Genomic DNA, 17669 nt, shown 5'->3' with positions numbered 1-17669 from the left:
CCATGTTTACGAATTATGTTGCCTAGAGGAAGCATGTAAAGGGAAAAAAGCAGTGGGCCTAAAACAGAACCCTGTGGAACACCAAACTCAACTTGAGAACATGAGGAATGGTCACCATCTAAATCTACAAACTGATAACGATCAGTCAAATAGGATCTGAGCCATAAGAGGGCCGTTCCCTTAATTCCTACTACATTTTCTAATCTGTAAAGGAGAATACCATGATCAAATGTGTCAAAAGCTGCACTGAGGTCAAGTAACACAAGTATAGTGACACAACCCCGATCAGAGGCCACTAGAAGGTCATTTACTACTTTAACGAGTGCTGTCTCTGTGCTGTGATGAGGCCTAAATCTAGGGCTGCAACAACTAATCGATAAAATCGATAATTATCGATAATGAAATTCGTTGTCAACGAATGCCGTTATCGATTAGTTGGGCTGGTCACGTCACTGAGGCGCGTTACCACAAGATGCACAAATACACACAGACACACAGCCGCTCGCGCAATGGAGGTTACAGAAGCGTCTGCAGGAAAAAGCGCGCGCCCCGAGTCCTCCAAGGTTTGATAGCAATTCATATTAAACGCCTTTAAGAAGACGGTAACCTGCACGCTGTGCAAGACCGAGCCTTTACGGCATGTCACTTAAAAAGAAAACATGTTGGTGTTACGGATGGCGAAACGTCAGCAGGGTCGGTAAAAACTGTGTCTCTTCATCGTGTAAAAGGTGAAGTGCTTTTAGTTTAAACTGTTTGCTAACTTCGGGACAGTCGCGCTAGATCTGTTCACGTGCTACTCACTAGCATCACATTGCGCAATCACCTCATGAGCAATAGTGATTAGTTAAATGGCTCTACTTTAGATTAGCTTAAATTACACGGTGCGAATAACAGTAGAATATTACATTTAGTGATTGTTGTGGTTTTTAGCGAATGCAAATAACAGTATATTTGTGACTATTAGCTTTTTGCATTTCTACAGTTTTTTTATAGTCCACTTCAAAGTTAACTTGTAATTTACTGTGGTTTTACTTATGCATACATCATTTTATTATACAAAATTACATTATTTTATCTGTTTATATCTTATCAACTGAATATATCAGTGTATTTTTTAAACTATATACACTCAACAAAAATATAAACGCAACACCTTTGTTTCTGCTCCGATTTTTCATGAGATGGACTTAAAGATCTGACATCATGAGTAGTGCACAGGTGTACCTTATACTGCCCACAATAAAAGGCCACCCTGGAATGTTTGAGAGAAATGGTAATATTGTGTATCTGGAATGAATTTTAGATCTTTAAGTCTATCTCATGAAAAATCGGAGCAGAAACAAAGGTGTTGCGTTTATATTTTTGTTGAGTGTGTGTTTGATACTGTATATATTATATACTACATTTCATTTAAGGTTTAAAATGTCAAAATTAAAGATTATTAAACTCTTTATGTGGATTTTGCATTTTTAAAAGTTTATTTTTATACATAAATAATACCCTGTTTTTAAAAAAAAATAGTTATAAGCGAAATATCAAATTAAAGAAGCGGTTAGGTTTTATCCGATTAATCGATTAATCGAAAACATAATCACCCAACTAATCGACTATCAAAATAATCGTTAGTTGCAGCCCTACCTAAATCCTGACTGATACAGTTCATGTATGCTATTTCCATGTAGATATGAACATAGCTGTTGTGATACTACCTTTTCCAGAATTTTAGAGATAAACGGGAGGTTTGATATCGGCCTGTAATTGGAAAGCTGACAGGGGTCAAGGTCAGGTTTTTTGATTAGTGGTTTAATAACTGCTAATTTAAGGGATTTAGGAACATACCCACTGCTGAGTGAACAGTTAATTACTTTTAACAGGGGTTCTGTTATTGCTGGAACTATCTGCTTGAGAAAATGTGTCGGTATAGGATCTAATTCACAGGTTGACGATTTTGAAGAGGAGATGAGTGAAATTGGTTCACTCGCTTCAAGGGGAGTAAAGTATTCTAGGTTCTGATGTGATGTGATTAATTTATCATCTGTATCACTTAATTTGTCTGGTTTTAAAGCCTGAATTTTTTGCCTAATATTTATGATTTTGTTTTTGAAAAAGTTCATGAAATCCTCACTACTGTATGTTGTTGTTGTGGAGATTTCTCCAGTGGTTTTGTTTTTAGTTAATTTAGCTATGGTATTAAATAAAAATCTAGGATTATTTTTGTTATTTTCTATAAGAGTGGAGAGATACATTGACCTAGCAGCACTGAGAGCTCTTCTATAGTTCAGGATGCTCTCCTTCCATGCTATTTGGAAAACTAACAATTTAGTTTGACGCCATTTGCATTCTAATTTCCGAGCGGTTTGTTTTAGAGTGCGTGTGTGATCGTTATACCAAGGAGCGAGTTTCTTATCTCTAATCATTTTTCTTTTAACTGGAGCTACATTATCTAAGCTATCGAAGTGTTGACTCTAGATATTCAGTCGCTTGATCGAGTTCTGTGGAATCAAATGACGATCCAATCAAAGTTGATAACTCTGGAAGATTATCGATAAAGCTCTGTGTGGTATTTGATGTGAATGTACGTTTAAGGCGGTAGCGCGGTGCTGTGCGTACATTATTACTATGAGACACTTTAATCGAGACAAGACAGTGATCTGATATAACTTCAGACTGTGGAATTGTAATTATGTTTCTTATACTTAATCCGAAGGATAATATTAAGTCCAAAGTGTGACCTGCTTTATGAGTGGGTCCTACTACACACTGATTTACTCCTACTGAGTCCAGTATGGACATAAATGCTGTTCTCAGAGGGTCTTCTGGATTCTCAAAATGAATATTAAAATCTCCAGCAGTTAACGGTTTGTCTACGGAAACGACTAGGTTTGAGAGGAAATCTGCAAATTCACAGAGAAATTCAGAGTACGGCCCTGGAGGTCTGTAAATGATGATTAGCGGAATCGTCTGAGCTGACTTTGTTACTATAGAGAATTTCAAATGCATTAAATTTAAATCTGTGTTTTTGTACAATAGCCAGATTATCGTTGTAAATAACTGCGACGCCTCCTCCTCTACCAGTTAACCGTTTGACCTCTGTCATTGCCAACAAAGGGTATATAACAAAGTATTGAGATGAAATTTTGTTATTGACCAAATACTTATTTTTCACTATAATTGGCAAATAAATTACTTAAAAATCCTACAATGTGATTTTCTCATAGGTATATCTATGATAAAAATTACAGGCCTCTCACATCTTTTTAAGTGGGAGAACTTGCACAATTGGTGGCTGACTAAATACTTTTTTGCCCCGCTGTTTGTTGATGTGTTCTTTCGCTCATCTTGCATTCCCCCAAGTATTTTTTCTCCGCAAATATCTTCAATGTACAGACACGCCACCTTTACAGTTTTATTATATGTATAGATTTAACTCCTTAAGAATTTAGACCCACATCTTTATCAGATCAGTATCCATGTAAACAGTAAAGCCGAAATCTAATCGGAAAGCTTTCAATTGGATTGAAGGAATATAGACCATAACGTAATTATTTTTTCTATAAAATTCAAGCCTGTCTTATATACAGTATATTCTTTTTATGTTAATACATCTAGATTTATATTTGATATGATGTTTCTACAGTAGTGCCTCTTTTAGAGCAGTTTAAAAATTCTTATCAATTATTGGAAGGGTCAAATGTTCTGAGAGGATACGTTCATTTAGCGTAAATTGAAAGAGTCACTAGTCACTCTATTTTGAAATAAAGATAAAGATCGATTTAAAACAAGTTACATTGCATTTTTATTTTTATTTTTCTGACTCAGGGAAATTCTTCAGAGCTCTTTAGGTTATTAATAACAAAGATGACAAACTGGTTTTTTTTTTTGTTTTTTTAACTACTGAGAAAAAGAAGAAGCAGGAGCATAAATACTTTTTGTGAGGCTTATAGTGTAAGTAATAAAAGGAACTAAATTTAAACATTTCTCGACGTTGAAGCTAAATTAAAATAGATTCATTTGACTTTATGGCATGTGTCATGACTCATAATCGCACTGTATCTGATATCACCCAGAAGAAAACTTCTGGGTGATATCAGGTTGCTAATTTAAATGAAATTTCTCTCTTTCTGTCAGTATCGTTTTAGGGATTTTTATTTGCGCCAACATTGCCATGTGACTTGCATTTTACAGATCTACACCGAAATCTATTTGCAGATTTCTGTGAAGCTCCGTTGTGGAAATATTCGTTGGTATTAAAATAGCGCTATTTTATGGTGAATCACTGTTTTCTACATGAAATAAGTTCTCTTTAATTATTAATTAATTAATTTATTAAAAATTTAATAATTTTAGCTGGGTTTTTAAACACAGGGTCTGTTTTGGGTCTGCTTTGAAACAGCCGCCCGCTCCATCGCAAGACCCTTCCCTATCCATGATGTATTCGTGACAAATCTGTTCCCAGAACCTGATCCCTCGCGATGACGCAGTGAACGAAGCTCCGCCCCGTAAACTCCCTCTTGCGCTGTTCTAATAAGCTGGCTGCAATGCTTTATAGTCCTACCAGGGGGAGCAGTGACTGCTTCAGTTAACTGCAGCTCCTGCATTATCAACAGATCTTTGTGATTAAATAAAGCTTGTCATCTTAGAGATACAGTTGAACCTTGGATTATGAGCACAATTCGTTTCGGAAGCGGACTCGTATTTCCAAAACACTCGGATATCAAGGCAAATTAGTATTATTCCGGGTTATTCTGAGGGAATTGTGTCATATCATTTAGACTTGGGCGCACATCCATCAAGTTTATTGATTAATCAGAAATCGTCAACAGTTTGTTCGGGATTAACTTTGGCGCAGCCACATAAAAGGGTTTTTTACATAAACCTTTGATAAGCAGGACAAAAAAAGAGAAACTGCTGTGTCTTATGAATTGCATCTGTTATGGTTTACGTGGTATGGTTTGGAGATGAAGTCTTGCAAGAGCCGCGTCGCAAGGTCATCCCGATGACATAACGGGGTCATGGCATCCTGTTAAAATGACACCCAAGGAGAAACTTTAAAGGAGAGTATTAGGAGATGCAGTGAGCGGTTGTTGTGACAATTGTCGTGGAGTCGAAGGCTATTGTAAAGACTGTCGTTGGCGGATATTCTTTCCTGTTGGATAATTAACAACGCTCCTGGTCCAATATCGTGCTCCCAGGTTATTAACAACACTTCCGGTGAGGCCGATCCAGCTCTCCCACCATACACCCCGTTTGTGAATAACCCAGAATTTGGACAATCATTCCACACACTTACACACCGTCGCTATTTGTACATATTTTGTAAATATTATTTTTGTTATTATTGTTATTATTGTTGCTATTATTAGTTTTGTTAGTTTTGGTGCACCTCTTTTGTTTATTTATTACTACACTTTGGGGTACCGTTTACATTGACTGTGTGTGTCTTTTCTTGTCCTGAGCGGCTAACACTTCACCAGAGACTAGATTAAAGTTCCCACGTTAGTGTAACCTGGTGATTAAATTATCTGATCATTACAAACTAACATTCAATTCTGTTTTATTTATATAGCGCTTTTTTTTACAATGGTTACTGTCGCAAAGTTTCTTTAAAAAATTAAAAGACAATAAGTGTGAAACGTGTGAACAAATATTTATGAATCAGAATGATCAGAGTGTCCCTGATGAACAACCCAAAGGTAAGAGGAGGAATGAAAATTTCCCTGAGAGTCATCAATAAAGTCCACAGAGCTCTGTAATGTTGCTTCCAAGCTCAAACATGTTTGACCACACACACACACACACACACTTTTGCCCAACCAAAAAAGGCCTTCAGCAGTAACGCACATTAACAATAGAAGCATATTCACACCCGTGACTAGGGCTGGGCCGATAAACGATATCATATCGAATCGCGTTTTATTTGATTTTAATAACGATGATAAGCTCTAGACATTTTTTGCTCGATATGGATTAATCTAAGAGCCAATCACACAGCAGAACAACACGACAACAGCCAATCACTGTACAGCTTGCGCATGCGTGCACGTCAAAGTTAATTTCCTACCGCACTTTGCGAAGCAAACTTAACACCAGGACGTCAAAAAAATGAGTGGAAGCAGCGAAGAAAGTAAATCTAAACTTGAATTATTATGCAAAATGTTGAAATTGTCGACAAAAAAGGTAGCACGAACTCCGTTATATGAACGCATCACCCAAACGACCACACTGAAAGCATGAAAATGCGGGCCGATGCTACTCCGTCAACTAGCAGGGCTAGCAGTGGGGCTGTGCCAAAGCAGATAGCGATCGTGTCGTCTTTCGTGGCCATTACACCTTATGAAAGGTGTTCCAAAAGGAGCAAGGATATAACCAGGGCCGTTTCTAACTTTCTAGTGAAAGATATAATGCCCCTAAGAACACGAGGCAGAAGTTAGCCCCTTATTCGCAGCTTCCAAATGGTTTGGCTTCTTATTGCGCAGCGTCTCATTTTGTGGCTGAAGTTAGCTCCTTATTCGCCTCATTACTAACAGGAGTGTTCGCATTGGCGAAAGCTGCGCATTTTATCAATAAAACGTTATTTTGGTACCTTAAACCATTCTGGCCAGGCAAATATAAACTAAACAATGCACAGCAGGTACCCAACTATATAGTAAAAGTGAAATTGTCCTGGCCCAGATTGATTTTACACTTTAAAAATTAAATGGAAATATGTCATTCTATTATGCACAATGGTGTGAATAAGAAGACAGATTTCCAAGACCATTTTAGTAGCTTAAATCTCTCTGGGCCAGGCAAATATGAACTATACAACACCTAGCAGGTACCCAACTATATAGTAAAAGTGAAATTGTCCTGGCCCAGATTGATTTTACACTTTAAAAATTAAATGGAAATATGTCATTCTATTATGCACAATGGTGTGAATAAGAAGACAGATTTCCAAGACCATTTTAGTAGCTTAAATCTCTCTGAGCCAGGCAAATATGAACTATACAACACCTAGCAGGTACCCAACTATATAGTAAAAGTGAAATTGTCCTGGCCCAGATTGATAGCTGCATCTAGCCATTGGTAAGTTAAGCTTCGGGAAAAATCTTTGTGGCTTCAGTCATTGTTGGGATACTCTTTTAAAGCTGGCAGCATTAACAGCTTTTATCGAAATATATTGTTACCGTTCAATATGGGGAAAAATTCTCGAAATTACTTTTTTGCTATATCACCCAGCCCTACCTGTGACTATTATTTTTTTGTCTTGTAAATGTTGTATTCTTCACAGATTTACATTTTGTTCAGAGAAACTGGCAGCTCTGGGGATCTGAGCAAAGTTTATGTTTACGAGAAAGTTCCTTTAAGGACCGCGAAGTGACTAAAGCAGCTGCAAGAAGGCAGAAGATTCCCAGCTCGCTTCTTGAGTGTATTTTAATTCAATCATCGCACTTATGTCATGTAGTAATACATTTACACAGCATGTTACATTACAGACACCCGTCAACTTTATAATTTATAATATAACACGTCTTTATATTAGAGGCTTCTAGGGGCGCTTACATTTTATATTATTATTTTTTAATTAGTTTTATTTATACAGCGCTTTTAACAACGGTCACTGTCGCAAAGAAGCTTTACAGAATTAAAAGAAAATCATGGAAATGTGTATAAAATGTGTAAGGGAATATGTGTACATCAAAATATGTGTTTCTGATGGACCAGTACCCACTTACCTCTCTGCTCTAATTACACGACGCACTGCACCACGTTCCCTCCGATCCTCCAGCACTGCTCGCCTCATTCCACCATCTCTCAGGGATCGAGGGCGGCATTCATCCAGGCTCTTTTCTGTTCTGGCACCTAGGTGGTGGAATAAACTTCCTCTATATGTCCGTACAGCTGAGACTTTGACTATCTTTAAACGACGACTCAAGACGCACCTGTTTCTCCAGTACTTGAACTAACCCCCCCCCCCCCCCCCCCCAAAAACAAAAAAAAAAACAAAAAAAAAAAACCCTCTTCCCAGTTGTGTTGGACTAATGGCAGTTAGTTATTAACCTAGTTAACCCAGTGTAAGTATGTATCCAATGATGTAGACTTTAAAGCACTTTTTGTAAGTCGCTCTGTATAAGAGCATCTGCCAAATGCCTAAATGTAAATGTCTCTGGGGACTAAGGATTTTCAGAGTCTGTCAAAAGGCCTTCCACTGAACACCCACTTTTCTTTCGTTCGCAGAAAACTATGTGGTCGGGGTTGGCCATGATGGACAGCACTTTGTTTAGTGTCCTCCTTCCCCTCTGTCTCTTCCAGCTCCAAACCCACCATCGAACCTGCTCTCCTGACTTGTTTCTAAGGCTTTCTCCCCATTAGCAATAACCGATTAATAAAATGTCAGCAGGAGCTTTTTACAGATGTTAAAAACAGTGCAGCGTACGTCAGTCTCATGGTGGTAACCGTAGCCTTATGTCATCACACCAGTCGGTTATACAACAGAATCCCTTGTGAATTTATTCTTTTTTTCTTTCATTTCTTGCTTGCTGTTGTAGTATTGCGGATGCCTGCAATGCAAGGCGCAACACACAGTATAAAAGCGGCATGCAATTTTTGCACTCTCACCAGCATTAGAGATGGCAAAAACCCCTTTTCACACATCACACTGATTTTTATCTTGCTGGTTTTCAATTTGTAAATTCTCAGGATTGTAAGCAAAAAAAAAAAAAAAAAAGAAGGCAGACCTGTGTTCTTTTTGGTTAGGAAAAAATAAAGAGCTGCTAATTACTAAGTGATTTTATTTATTTATTTTTCTTCTTGGTCTGATAAATAAGGCCATATAAACCCTACTCAGCTCAAATCATTGCTTTAGTTGCTGAATAAATAAATTTAAAAAAACTGGATGGCTTGTGCAATATTAGGGGAAGAACTTAAAGACAAGGTCAGCACTGCTCCTAGTGTTTGCTTACTAGTTGATTCTAATCTATATAAATAAGAGAGGTTTTGTCTGTACATTGGTCAAAACTTGCTCTTTCAGTGAGATCTTTGTCTCGTACATTGGAGGACCTGAAACCGGTCTCAGAAAAATTTCTGTCTGTATATCTGTCCAGCCGATTTTGTCACAGCATCACGCAAAACTGGCTGGATAGAATTTAATGTTAAATCGGCAGAATTAAAATCAAAATGTTTACTAGAAGGGACAATATTTATGTTTTGTGCCAGATTATAGAACTGTATGTCACAGCAACCCTCGCATTTTTTGGATGGATACAGCGCTTTTGTCCTTGAAACGGGCGTGGCTATACATGTCACTTAAAGGGGTCATACAGGCCTACAAGCACTTTTTTAAGCTGTTTGGACTGAACTGTGTGTTAGGAGAGTGCGTACACAACCACTCTACGATGATAAAGAGCCGCCCAGTGATTTTTTTTTATGCCCCTTCGGAAATCAGGCCAATTGCAAATGCCTGTCACTGTGACGCCACACCACAAGAGGCCGCTCCTACACTAGTTGATTGACACTGGTGTTTTAGCAAAGACCCGCCCCGAGTGAGAAGAAGCTGTCGGCCATTGTTTTTCGCCGCTGGAGCAAAATGTCGCCTAAGCGAGTGTGTTGTACAGTTGTTGATTGTAATAGCGAACACAGCAGTCATCATTCACTACCAACATCTGAGCCGCTGAGGACGCAGTGGCTGAATTTAGTTTTTAAAGCTAACGTCCCCGCCGATTTACCTAAATGCGTTCATGTTTGCGCTAATAATTTTTCACTAGACTGCTTTATAAACGCGGGTCAATTTAAAGCTGGTTTTGCTAGGAAGCAGCTCCTAAAAAATGGATCTGTACTAATGCTTCGTGTTCCTGCTTCATCTTCACCAGGCTCAGTGAGTAATTTCTTTTTCTATGAATCTTTGCAGATCGCCTTTTTGAATGAATGCGGAGTGTAAGTTAACTTATACTCACATAGAACATGATTATGGCTTCTTCTCTATGTACAGCCGTCTCTATATAATTCCTAATCGCCCGATTATAATAAACAATGGATTAAGGTGATTGTCTAGTTGCAAACTGTGTACGTAGTCGGAAAACTATAATATGCTTACCTTTGTAACGTTAGATGGTTTATAACGATGTCTGTCGAAGATTAAGAAGTCATGTAAACACATCAGTAAACACATTGCGTTCGTATCTCTCTCAGTAAGTTTCTCTGCTTTTGTTGTTGTTGCTCGCGGCAGCGTAACAGCCCGTTAATTCATGCCCATGCAGTGATGAGAAAGACAAATCGAGTCGATGCATGTCCATTCTTTTAATTTCTGCGTTGTCAGGCGATATTACAAACTTCCGCGTAGGTTCCGGGCAATGCTTTGTGGGTAATGTAGTCCAAAGCATTGCCCGCACTGGACTACACTCCCGTGGCTATACCCCACGTGTGTTGTGAAGACACGCCTCACAGAACTGGGGGAGCGGGCTTAGCAGAGATCATAAGCATTTAAGGGAACATGTACTGAAATAGGTTGCTGAGAACAGAGCTAGTTTTTACCAGTTAAAAGTAGTGTTTTTTTTAAACAACCATTGAGAATTTTTTTATTAAATATATTACAAACTTTTTATTAGGACCCTAAAGATCATATTAACATTTAATGAAAAATGTTTCTGGATGACCCCTTTAACAGAGTTAATCAATGTGATAGTTTACTGTAAATACACATGCGGAAGTATGCGGAACACACAGAAACGACCCTAATGCATCTCCTAAGAGCCCAAATTCTCACAAAACACAAACAAACGCATGACACAGCATGGCTTACTGCAAACAAAAATGTGTGATACTTTTAAAAGCTGAACCATCATTGATGTATGGACGGATCAATGTATGTTTATTCTTATTACGGGAAGTTGAAAATCAGTTTCTCTCGTATGTTCCTGTACCCGCGGTGTTCATTAAAGCCGTAACGTGAAACGCCACGATAAGATAAAACGTGGGTCATTAGCGCAAACAGTCTGAGGTCAGGGTGTGTACACTGATCTGATCCGTTTTATGCGCTCAAATAAAAATGTTAAGTTAAAAGTGATGTGAACGGTCAAGTACCAGATTTAATAATCTACTTTAAACAGGGAGTGTTTTTTGGCTGACGAAGAAAAAAGTACAACTTGGTGTAAACAAGGCGCAAGATACTCAACTCTACAAAAGGCTATTTTTTGTATTAAGTTTCAGAAAGACAGGCAGACATGTACGTGGGCCTCAACCTGAAATAATAATATCACTGATTACATTAAAGCTGATCAGATTATTTTTTTTATCTTTAACCTTTTTTCATTAACTGTCAACGACGTGTACTAACGCTAGTATTTTATAAAATCACATGACTATCAGGTTTCATTAATCAGTCTTTTAGTACATTTGTGTGTAAATGTTTGCGTTAACCCAAACCGACCTAAACTTTTCTGGGGGATTTAAGAAAGTCGTGTGAGTATGTTGGTCATGTGTAAAGTGCAAAGCATGTTCCTGATACAGCTTGTTTGCAATTGGTGGCTCCTAGAAAAAATTCCACCAGAGCGTAGAGGACAGCTGGCTGCTCACAATTACCAATCAGAGTATATGCATACAGTACCTACTGTATAGTTTTCTGTCATACATATCGTTCTTTTGATTCCTTTTAATGCCAATATAAGCTTATAGTACTGATGATAATAAGCGCAACTCATTTCAACTGTTTATTCTGCATATATGACGTGGTTACCATTGAACATCATTGAAGATGCTTCAGGTTTATATCCGTTAATCTTCTTTGTGTAAATGCGCATACACACACACTAAACTATTTTTAGAAGTTTACAAGATTTCCATAAATACCAAATTTCCTTTATTTCCAATACCCTAAATAAGAACAAATCTCCTCGTATCTAGCTTAATTTTTTTTTTTTTTTTGGGGGGGCGGGGTGGGGGGGATTTTTTTTCCTGATTTACACCCTAATTTAGTGGTGTCCAATTTCTCCTCGTCACAAGGGGGCTCCCACATCACGCTCCTACTACCACTCAGTCAGGAGGGATATAAAGTGGTGTGAAAAACTATTTGCCCCCTTCCTGATTTCTTATTCTTTTGCATGTTTGTCACACAAAATATTTATTTAAATGATGGTTTTTATTATTTAGGGAGAAAAAAAATCCAAACCTACATGGCCCTGTGTGCAAAAGTAATTGCCCCCTGAACCTAATAACTGGTTGGGCCACCCTTAGCAGCAATAACTGCAATCAAGTGTTTGCGATAACTTGCAACGAGTCTTTTCTAGCATGAACCGCCTTTTTAAGGTCATGCCACAACATCTCAATAGGATTCAGGTCAGGACTTTGACTAAGCCACTCCAAAGTCTTCAATTTGTTTTTCTTCAGCCATTCAGAGGTGGATTTGCTGGTGTGTTTTGGGTCATTGTCCTGCTGCAGCACCCTAGATCGCTTCAGCTTGAGTTGACGAACAGATGATCGGACATTCTCCTTTAGGATTTTTTGGTAGACAGTAGAATTCATGGTTCCATCTATCACAGCAAGCCTTCCAGGTCCTGAAGCAGCAAAACAACCCCAGACCATCACACTACCACCACCATATTTTACTGTTGGTATGATGTTCTTTTTCAGAAATGCTGTGTTACTTTTACGCCAGATGTAACGGGACACGCACCTTCCAAAAAGTTCAACTTTTGTCTCGTCGGTCCACAAGGTATTTTTCCAAAAGTCTTGGCAATCATTGAGATGTTTTTTAGCAAAATTGAGACGAGCCTTAATGTTCTTTTTGCTTAAAAGTGGTTTGCGCCTTGGAAATCTGCCATGCAGGCCGTTTTTGCCCAGTCTCTTTCTTATGGTGGAGTCGTGAACACTGACCTTAATTGAGGCAAGTGAGGCCTACAGTTCTTTAGATGTTGTCCTGGAGTCTTTTGTGGCCTCTCGGATGAGTTGTCTCTGCGCTCTTGGGGTAATTTTGGTCGACCGGCCACTATTGGGAAGGTTCACCACTGTTTCATGTTTTTGCCATTTGTGGATAATGGCTCTCACTGTGGTTCGCTGGAGTCCCAAAGCTTTAAAAATGGCTTTATAACCTTTACCAGACTGATAGATCTCAATTACTTTTGTTTTCATTTGTTCCTGAATTTCTTTGGATCTTGGCATGATGTCTAGCTTTTGAGGTGCTTTTGGTCTACTTCTCTGTGTCAGGTAGCTCCTATTTAAGTGATTTCTTGATTGAAACAGGTGTGGCAGTAATCAGTAGTAACCTGGGGGTGACTACAGAAATTGAACTCAGGTGTGATAAACCACAGTTAAGTGATTTTTTAACAAGGGGGGCAATCACTTTTTCACACAGGGCCGTGTAGATTTGGAGTTTTTTTCTCCCTTAATAACGTAAACCTTCGTTTAAAAACTGCATTTTGTGTTCAATTATCTTATCTTTGACTAATAGTTAACGGTTTTTGATGAGCATAAACATTTAAGTGTGACAAACATGCAAAAGAATAAAAAATCAGGAAGGGGGCAAATAGTTTTTCACACCACTGTAGACTATCACATGTTTCCTTTGAACCACCTGACGCCAGCCAACCGCATCTTTTTCGAACTGCTTACGCACTGTAGGGGGCGGCGTAACACACTCGGAGGACAGCACTATCCGCTCCTTCCACGTGCGCGCGCTGATAAATGTGGGAGCACTAAGTACCTCTCATCCCTCCTTTTTAAAAGAGCTCGGCCAATCTAGCTTGATGATGAAGCCTGATGTCATTTGCACTTTGTCTTTAATTTGTTTCCAGGAACCATATTTGCTTATGGACAAACCGGCACTGGGAAAACCTTCACCATGGAGGGAGTGAGAGCCGTTCCTGAGCTCAGGGGGATTATCCCTAATTCTTTTGCTCACATTTTCGGTCACATTGCTAAAGCTGAGGGAGACACCAGGTGAGCATGTCATCAGTGCACAGTTTTTAATCCATTTATTTAATTATTATTCGTGATTCATGGATTACCTTTATTATGTGTTTGAAAGCAGAGATTAGTTTACCTTGTTTTCGTGTTACATGAATTTTTGACTTCTATGCCAACAGGAAACATATTTACTTGGCCGGCTATTGAAATTTTAAAGTAGTGTAGAAAAAAGTATAGAAATCTAGCAAAAAGCTGGTTGATGTTTTTTGGGTTGTTTTGGTCAAAAAAGATATTCAAATGTTGATTTTGAATTAATCTGTACAGAATGTTGTTTTGTCATGCTGTAATAAAATTCATATAAGTACAGGTTTCATTAGATGAAATGAATATTTTTCTCACCAGCTGTTGCTTATTTAAAAAATTCCAGGTTTTTAGTTCGAGTTTCATATTTGGAGATCTACAATGAGGAAGTGAGGGACTTGCTGGGGAAGGACCAGATGCAGAGATTGGAGGTGAAAAACAAATTCTCAACTCTCAATTTCTAGAACATGCCTACTCACTAATGTACACCAGGCATTGCTTTTTTTATTGCTGCATAACCCTGACTTTTAAGATGGAAATGCAAAATAAGGTATTATAATGTAAAACATTTTTTTTGTTGAAACAGATTGCACTGGCGGGTTTTTAATGCCACACTAGTGTTAATTTTGTCCACAAAAATAACGGTGACAATAAATATTCCTTGACGACCTTTTTTTCTGTGACTAAGACGAGCCGATGATGAGACGTCACGGATTTCAATGAACAGTGATGTAATCAGCATGTAATATTGTTGGCGAAAAAAGACAAGACTAAAACTTAGTTAAAAAAAAACCTAATAAAACATCTGTCTTTATTTTCTTCAACATAAAATTTTCGTCACAATCCAAAGCGATACGGTGCTAATTCATTATGGCACACGCGGCATATCAGGAGTTGTCTGTGCGTGCAGTGACTGGCATGATGTTACAAGCACAGTCATTTCTAACTTTTCGTCATCACAGCAGTATTATTCAGGTCAAAGAAAAGAGACGATATTTGGGTCCATTTTCTTCATATTGAACCTGAGAGAAACTGCCCATGTGTAGTAATATCGGAGGGAAAACAGTGTGGGCACACACTTGCCAGGAAAAAATACCACAAACCTGAAGAGACGCATCAAGGCATACCACAAATCACCCAGTTTTACAGCCTCTTTGTGGTAATTCTGTTACTACATGTTAATATGATTAAGCTGTGATGTAATGGTTTATTTAAACCATTGCTAAACACATTAAGCCCATAGGTTAGCAAATGATTGTGACCTATAAGAGCTACAGTATCTCTAAAACAGTCCAAGTGTGTAAATTCATATAAATAATAAAAAAACACTGTATTGTGTATACTGCTCCTATTGTTTTGTAATTAAAAATATATGGACATGCAGCAGTTGTGGTCATGGTTAAAAATAAATATAATTAGATAAAAACATGAGAGAAGAAAATACATTTTAAATGTTAACATAGTTAAAAAAATAATGTAAAATCCTTAAAAAAAAGGATTTGGCTAGACTAGATTACAGTAACTGTAGTGTTAATTAATAATAATCTTATTGCTAAAATGTTACGTTTTCATTGACTAAAACTAGACTAAAGTACTTAAGGGTTCCTCTGACTAAAACTAGACTAAAATGTCCAGACTTTTTAATTAAACAAAAATAAGATAAGACTGACTAAATATCATAAAGACTAACAGGGACATTTATCCGGGAACTAAGACTAAGACTAAAAATGAAAATAGCTGACAAAATTAACACCGTCACACCCTGTTTTATGTTGCTCCACCCTCTAAGTGTAAGAGTCTAACTAAAAATTGTTAATTAAACCATGAGGGCCATGCAGCCTGCTGCTGTTGTGTGATTAAACTGATGTGGTTATTTAATTAATTAATAAAAAAAAAATTATAAAAAAAAAAACTACACTCAGTTAGAAGTAATGCTATTTATTTATTTTTTGTTTCAATTTTGACAGATGATATGAATTTCCCGGAACTGTATTAGTAACTTGTGGTTTTGACTTGATGATTAGATAAAAATGTGGACCTGTCAGTAATTTCTTTCTCATGCCCTTATCTCATCAACTTCTCATTTCACTGCAGCTTTTCCTCATGTATTGGGCGTATTCATAAGTTCCATTAACACGTTGCACGTTTTCAAAAATCCCCGAAACAGGTAAAAGAAAGGCCAGACGTGGGAGTCTACATTAAAGATCTGTCTGGCTATGTTGTGAACAATGCTGACGATATGGACCGAATTATGACTCTGGGCCACAAGAACCGTAAGCATGTGTTACTGTTTGCATGTTTCTGTGCATATACTTATTTTAAGCAGCAGCAGCAGCAATATCTGAATGTTGAATGTTGAACGTCTCAAAATGAGCTGTTACACACTTACTAAATTGTTTTAGATTACTGCACTCCTTTCCATATCTAATCACCCAGGCATATTGCATCAGGGTAATGAATGTAGATCATTTAGATACAGATCCAAACATGGCATGCTAGTTGATACCAGAGAATGGTTTTATAAATCCGTTGAGAAGAAATTTATATCAGTATGCACAACCTTGTATTAGTTCCACTTTTGTCAGCTTAGGACACAAGTCTGAAGCCTCCATAGGGACACATTCACCAAAACTAAATAGTTCAACATGGGTAGAGCATATCGTAATCTGGACTCAACCCTGCCTGACAAGTTGTGAAAAGTTGTGTTGTTGGGTTGTTGTTGGAAATTGGTCTCTCGACGGAGGAAAAAATATTCATAGTTGAGTATTATTTCCGCTCATACAGAAGTGGTCGTGAATGTGGACAGACTTTGAAAAATATGTCAGAACACGTTCCTTCCCGTACCCGACCCATTCCCTCTTACACCACCTGATGCCTACTTGTGGGGAATGCTAAAGTAGAGTGTGTGTTCAACTGTGAAGATCTGCCAAGAACTGTTCCCGCAATACGCCAGCAAATAGTCTCCTTTTGGGTTGAGAATCTGCGTGAACGATATGACCGAGTCTTAAAAAGTCTAAAATTTAAAAAAAGAATTTCTAGGCCTTAAGTTTTAAATTCGCTGTTCTAGGTCTTAAATATTTTTTCACAGGTCTTTTTTTTCCGATGTTTATGTAAAGCTCATTTTAATTCTATTTCTGTTATTGTTGTTGCTTGGTTGATTCCGTGGTGTTGTAGTTTTTTGTTTCACTAGTCCAAATATAATTTGCTGTATTACGACTACAAATGAGACCAACATGCAACAGCCAATCAGCTTTCTGTTATTGGCGTAAGTCTTTCTCGGATTGTATGTTACCACCGAGTTTACGTTTTAACTATGGGGAAGTGCAGGTTCAGCGATACTTGGTTTGAAAAAAATGAATATAAGGATTGGTTAAGGCTAGTTGCTAACAATGCATTTGAAGCATACTGTTTATTATGCAAGAAAACAATTAAACTGGGAACGTTAGGTGTACGAGCCCTAGTGTCTCATGCAAAAAGTGAGAAACATCTGACTGCTGTGAAGGGTCTCCAGTAAACGACAGCCATCAGCCAATTCTGCCAAGTATCTGGTGGCTTCACGCTGCCTAACGTTAGACAAGGCCCACACTGCAGCTCCGTGCCCCCCGTGAGCGACCTCCGTGTCGCTTTTGGATCAGAGCCAACGCTAAGAGCAGAAGTACCCTGGGTCCCCCACGTCGTGACTAGACACCAGTCCTATAGTGCGAATGAGG

The 17669-nt window shown here is 38.1% G+C and overlaps 1 protein-coding gene across 1 annotated transcript in view; it reads left to right on the top strand.

Moving 5' to 3' along the window:
- kif3a (kinesin family member 3A) overlaps nt 1–17669 on the top strand; it is a 42844-nt gene that overhangs the window by 7739 nt on the left and 17436 nt on the right. Inside the window, exons 3-5 of the mRNA XM_053480092.1 lie at nt 13767–13911; nt 14306–14390; nt 16127–16232. Of these exons, the coding sequence (XP_053336067.1) occupies nt 13767–13911; nt 14306–14390; nt 16127–16232 (336 nt within the window). The remainder of the gene's footprint in view (nt 1–13766; nt 13912–14305; nt 14391–16126; nt 16233–17669) is intronic.

Source organism: Clarias gariepinus, chromosome 2, assembly GCF_024256425.1.
Source record: "Clarias gariepinus isolate MV-2021 ecotype Netherlands chromosome 2, CGAR_prim_01v2, whole genome shotgun sequence".
Classification (NCBI taxonomy): domain Eukaryota; kingdom Metazoa; phylum Chordata; class Actinopteri; order Siluriformes; family Clariidae; genus Clarias; species Clarias gariepinus.
Note: the sequence above shows the minus strand (reverse complement) of the source record. Positions and strands in the feature narration are given on the sequence as shown.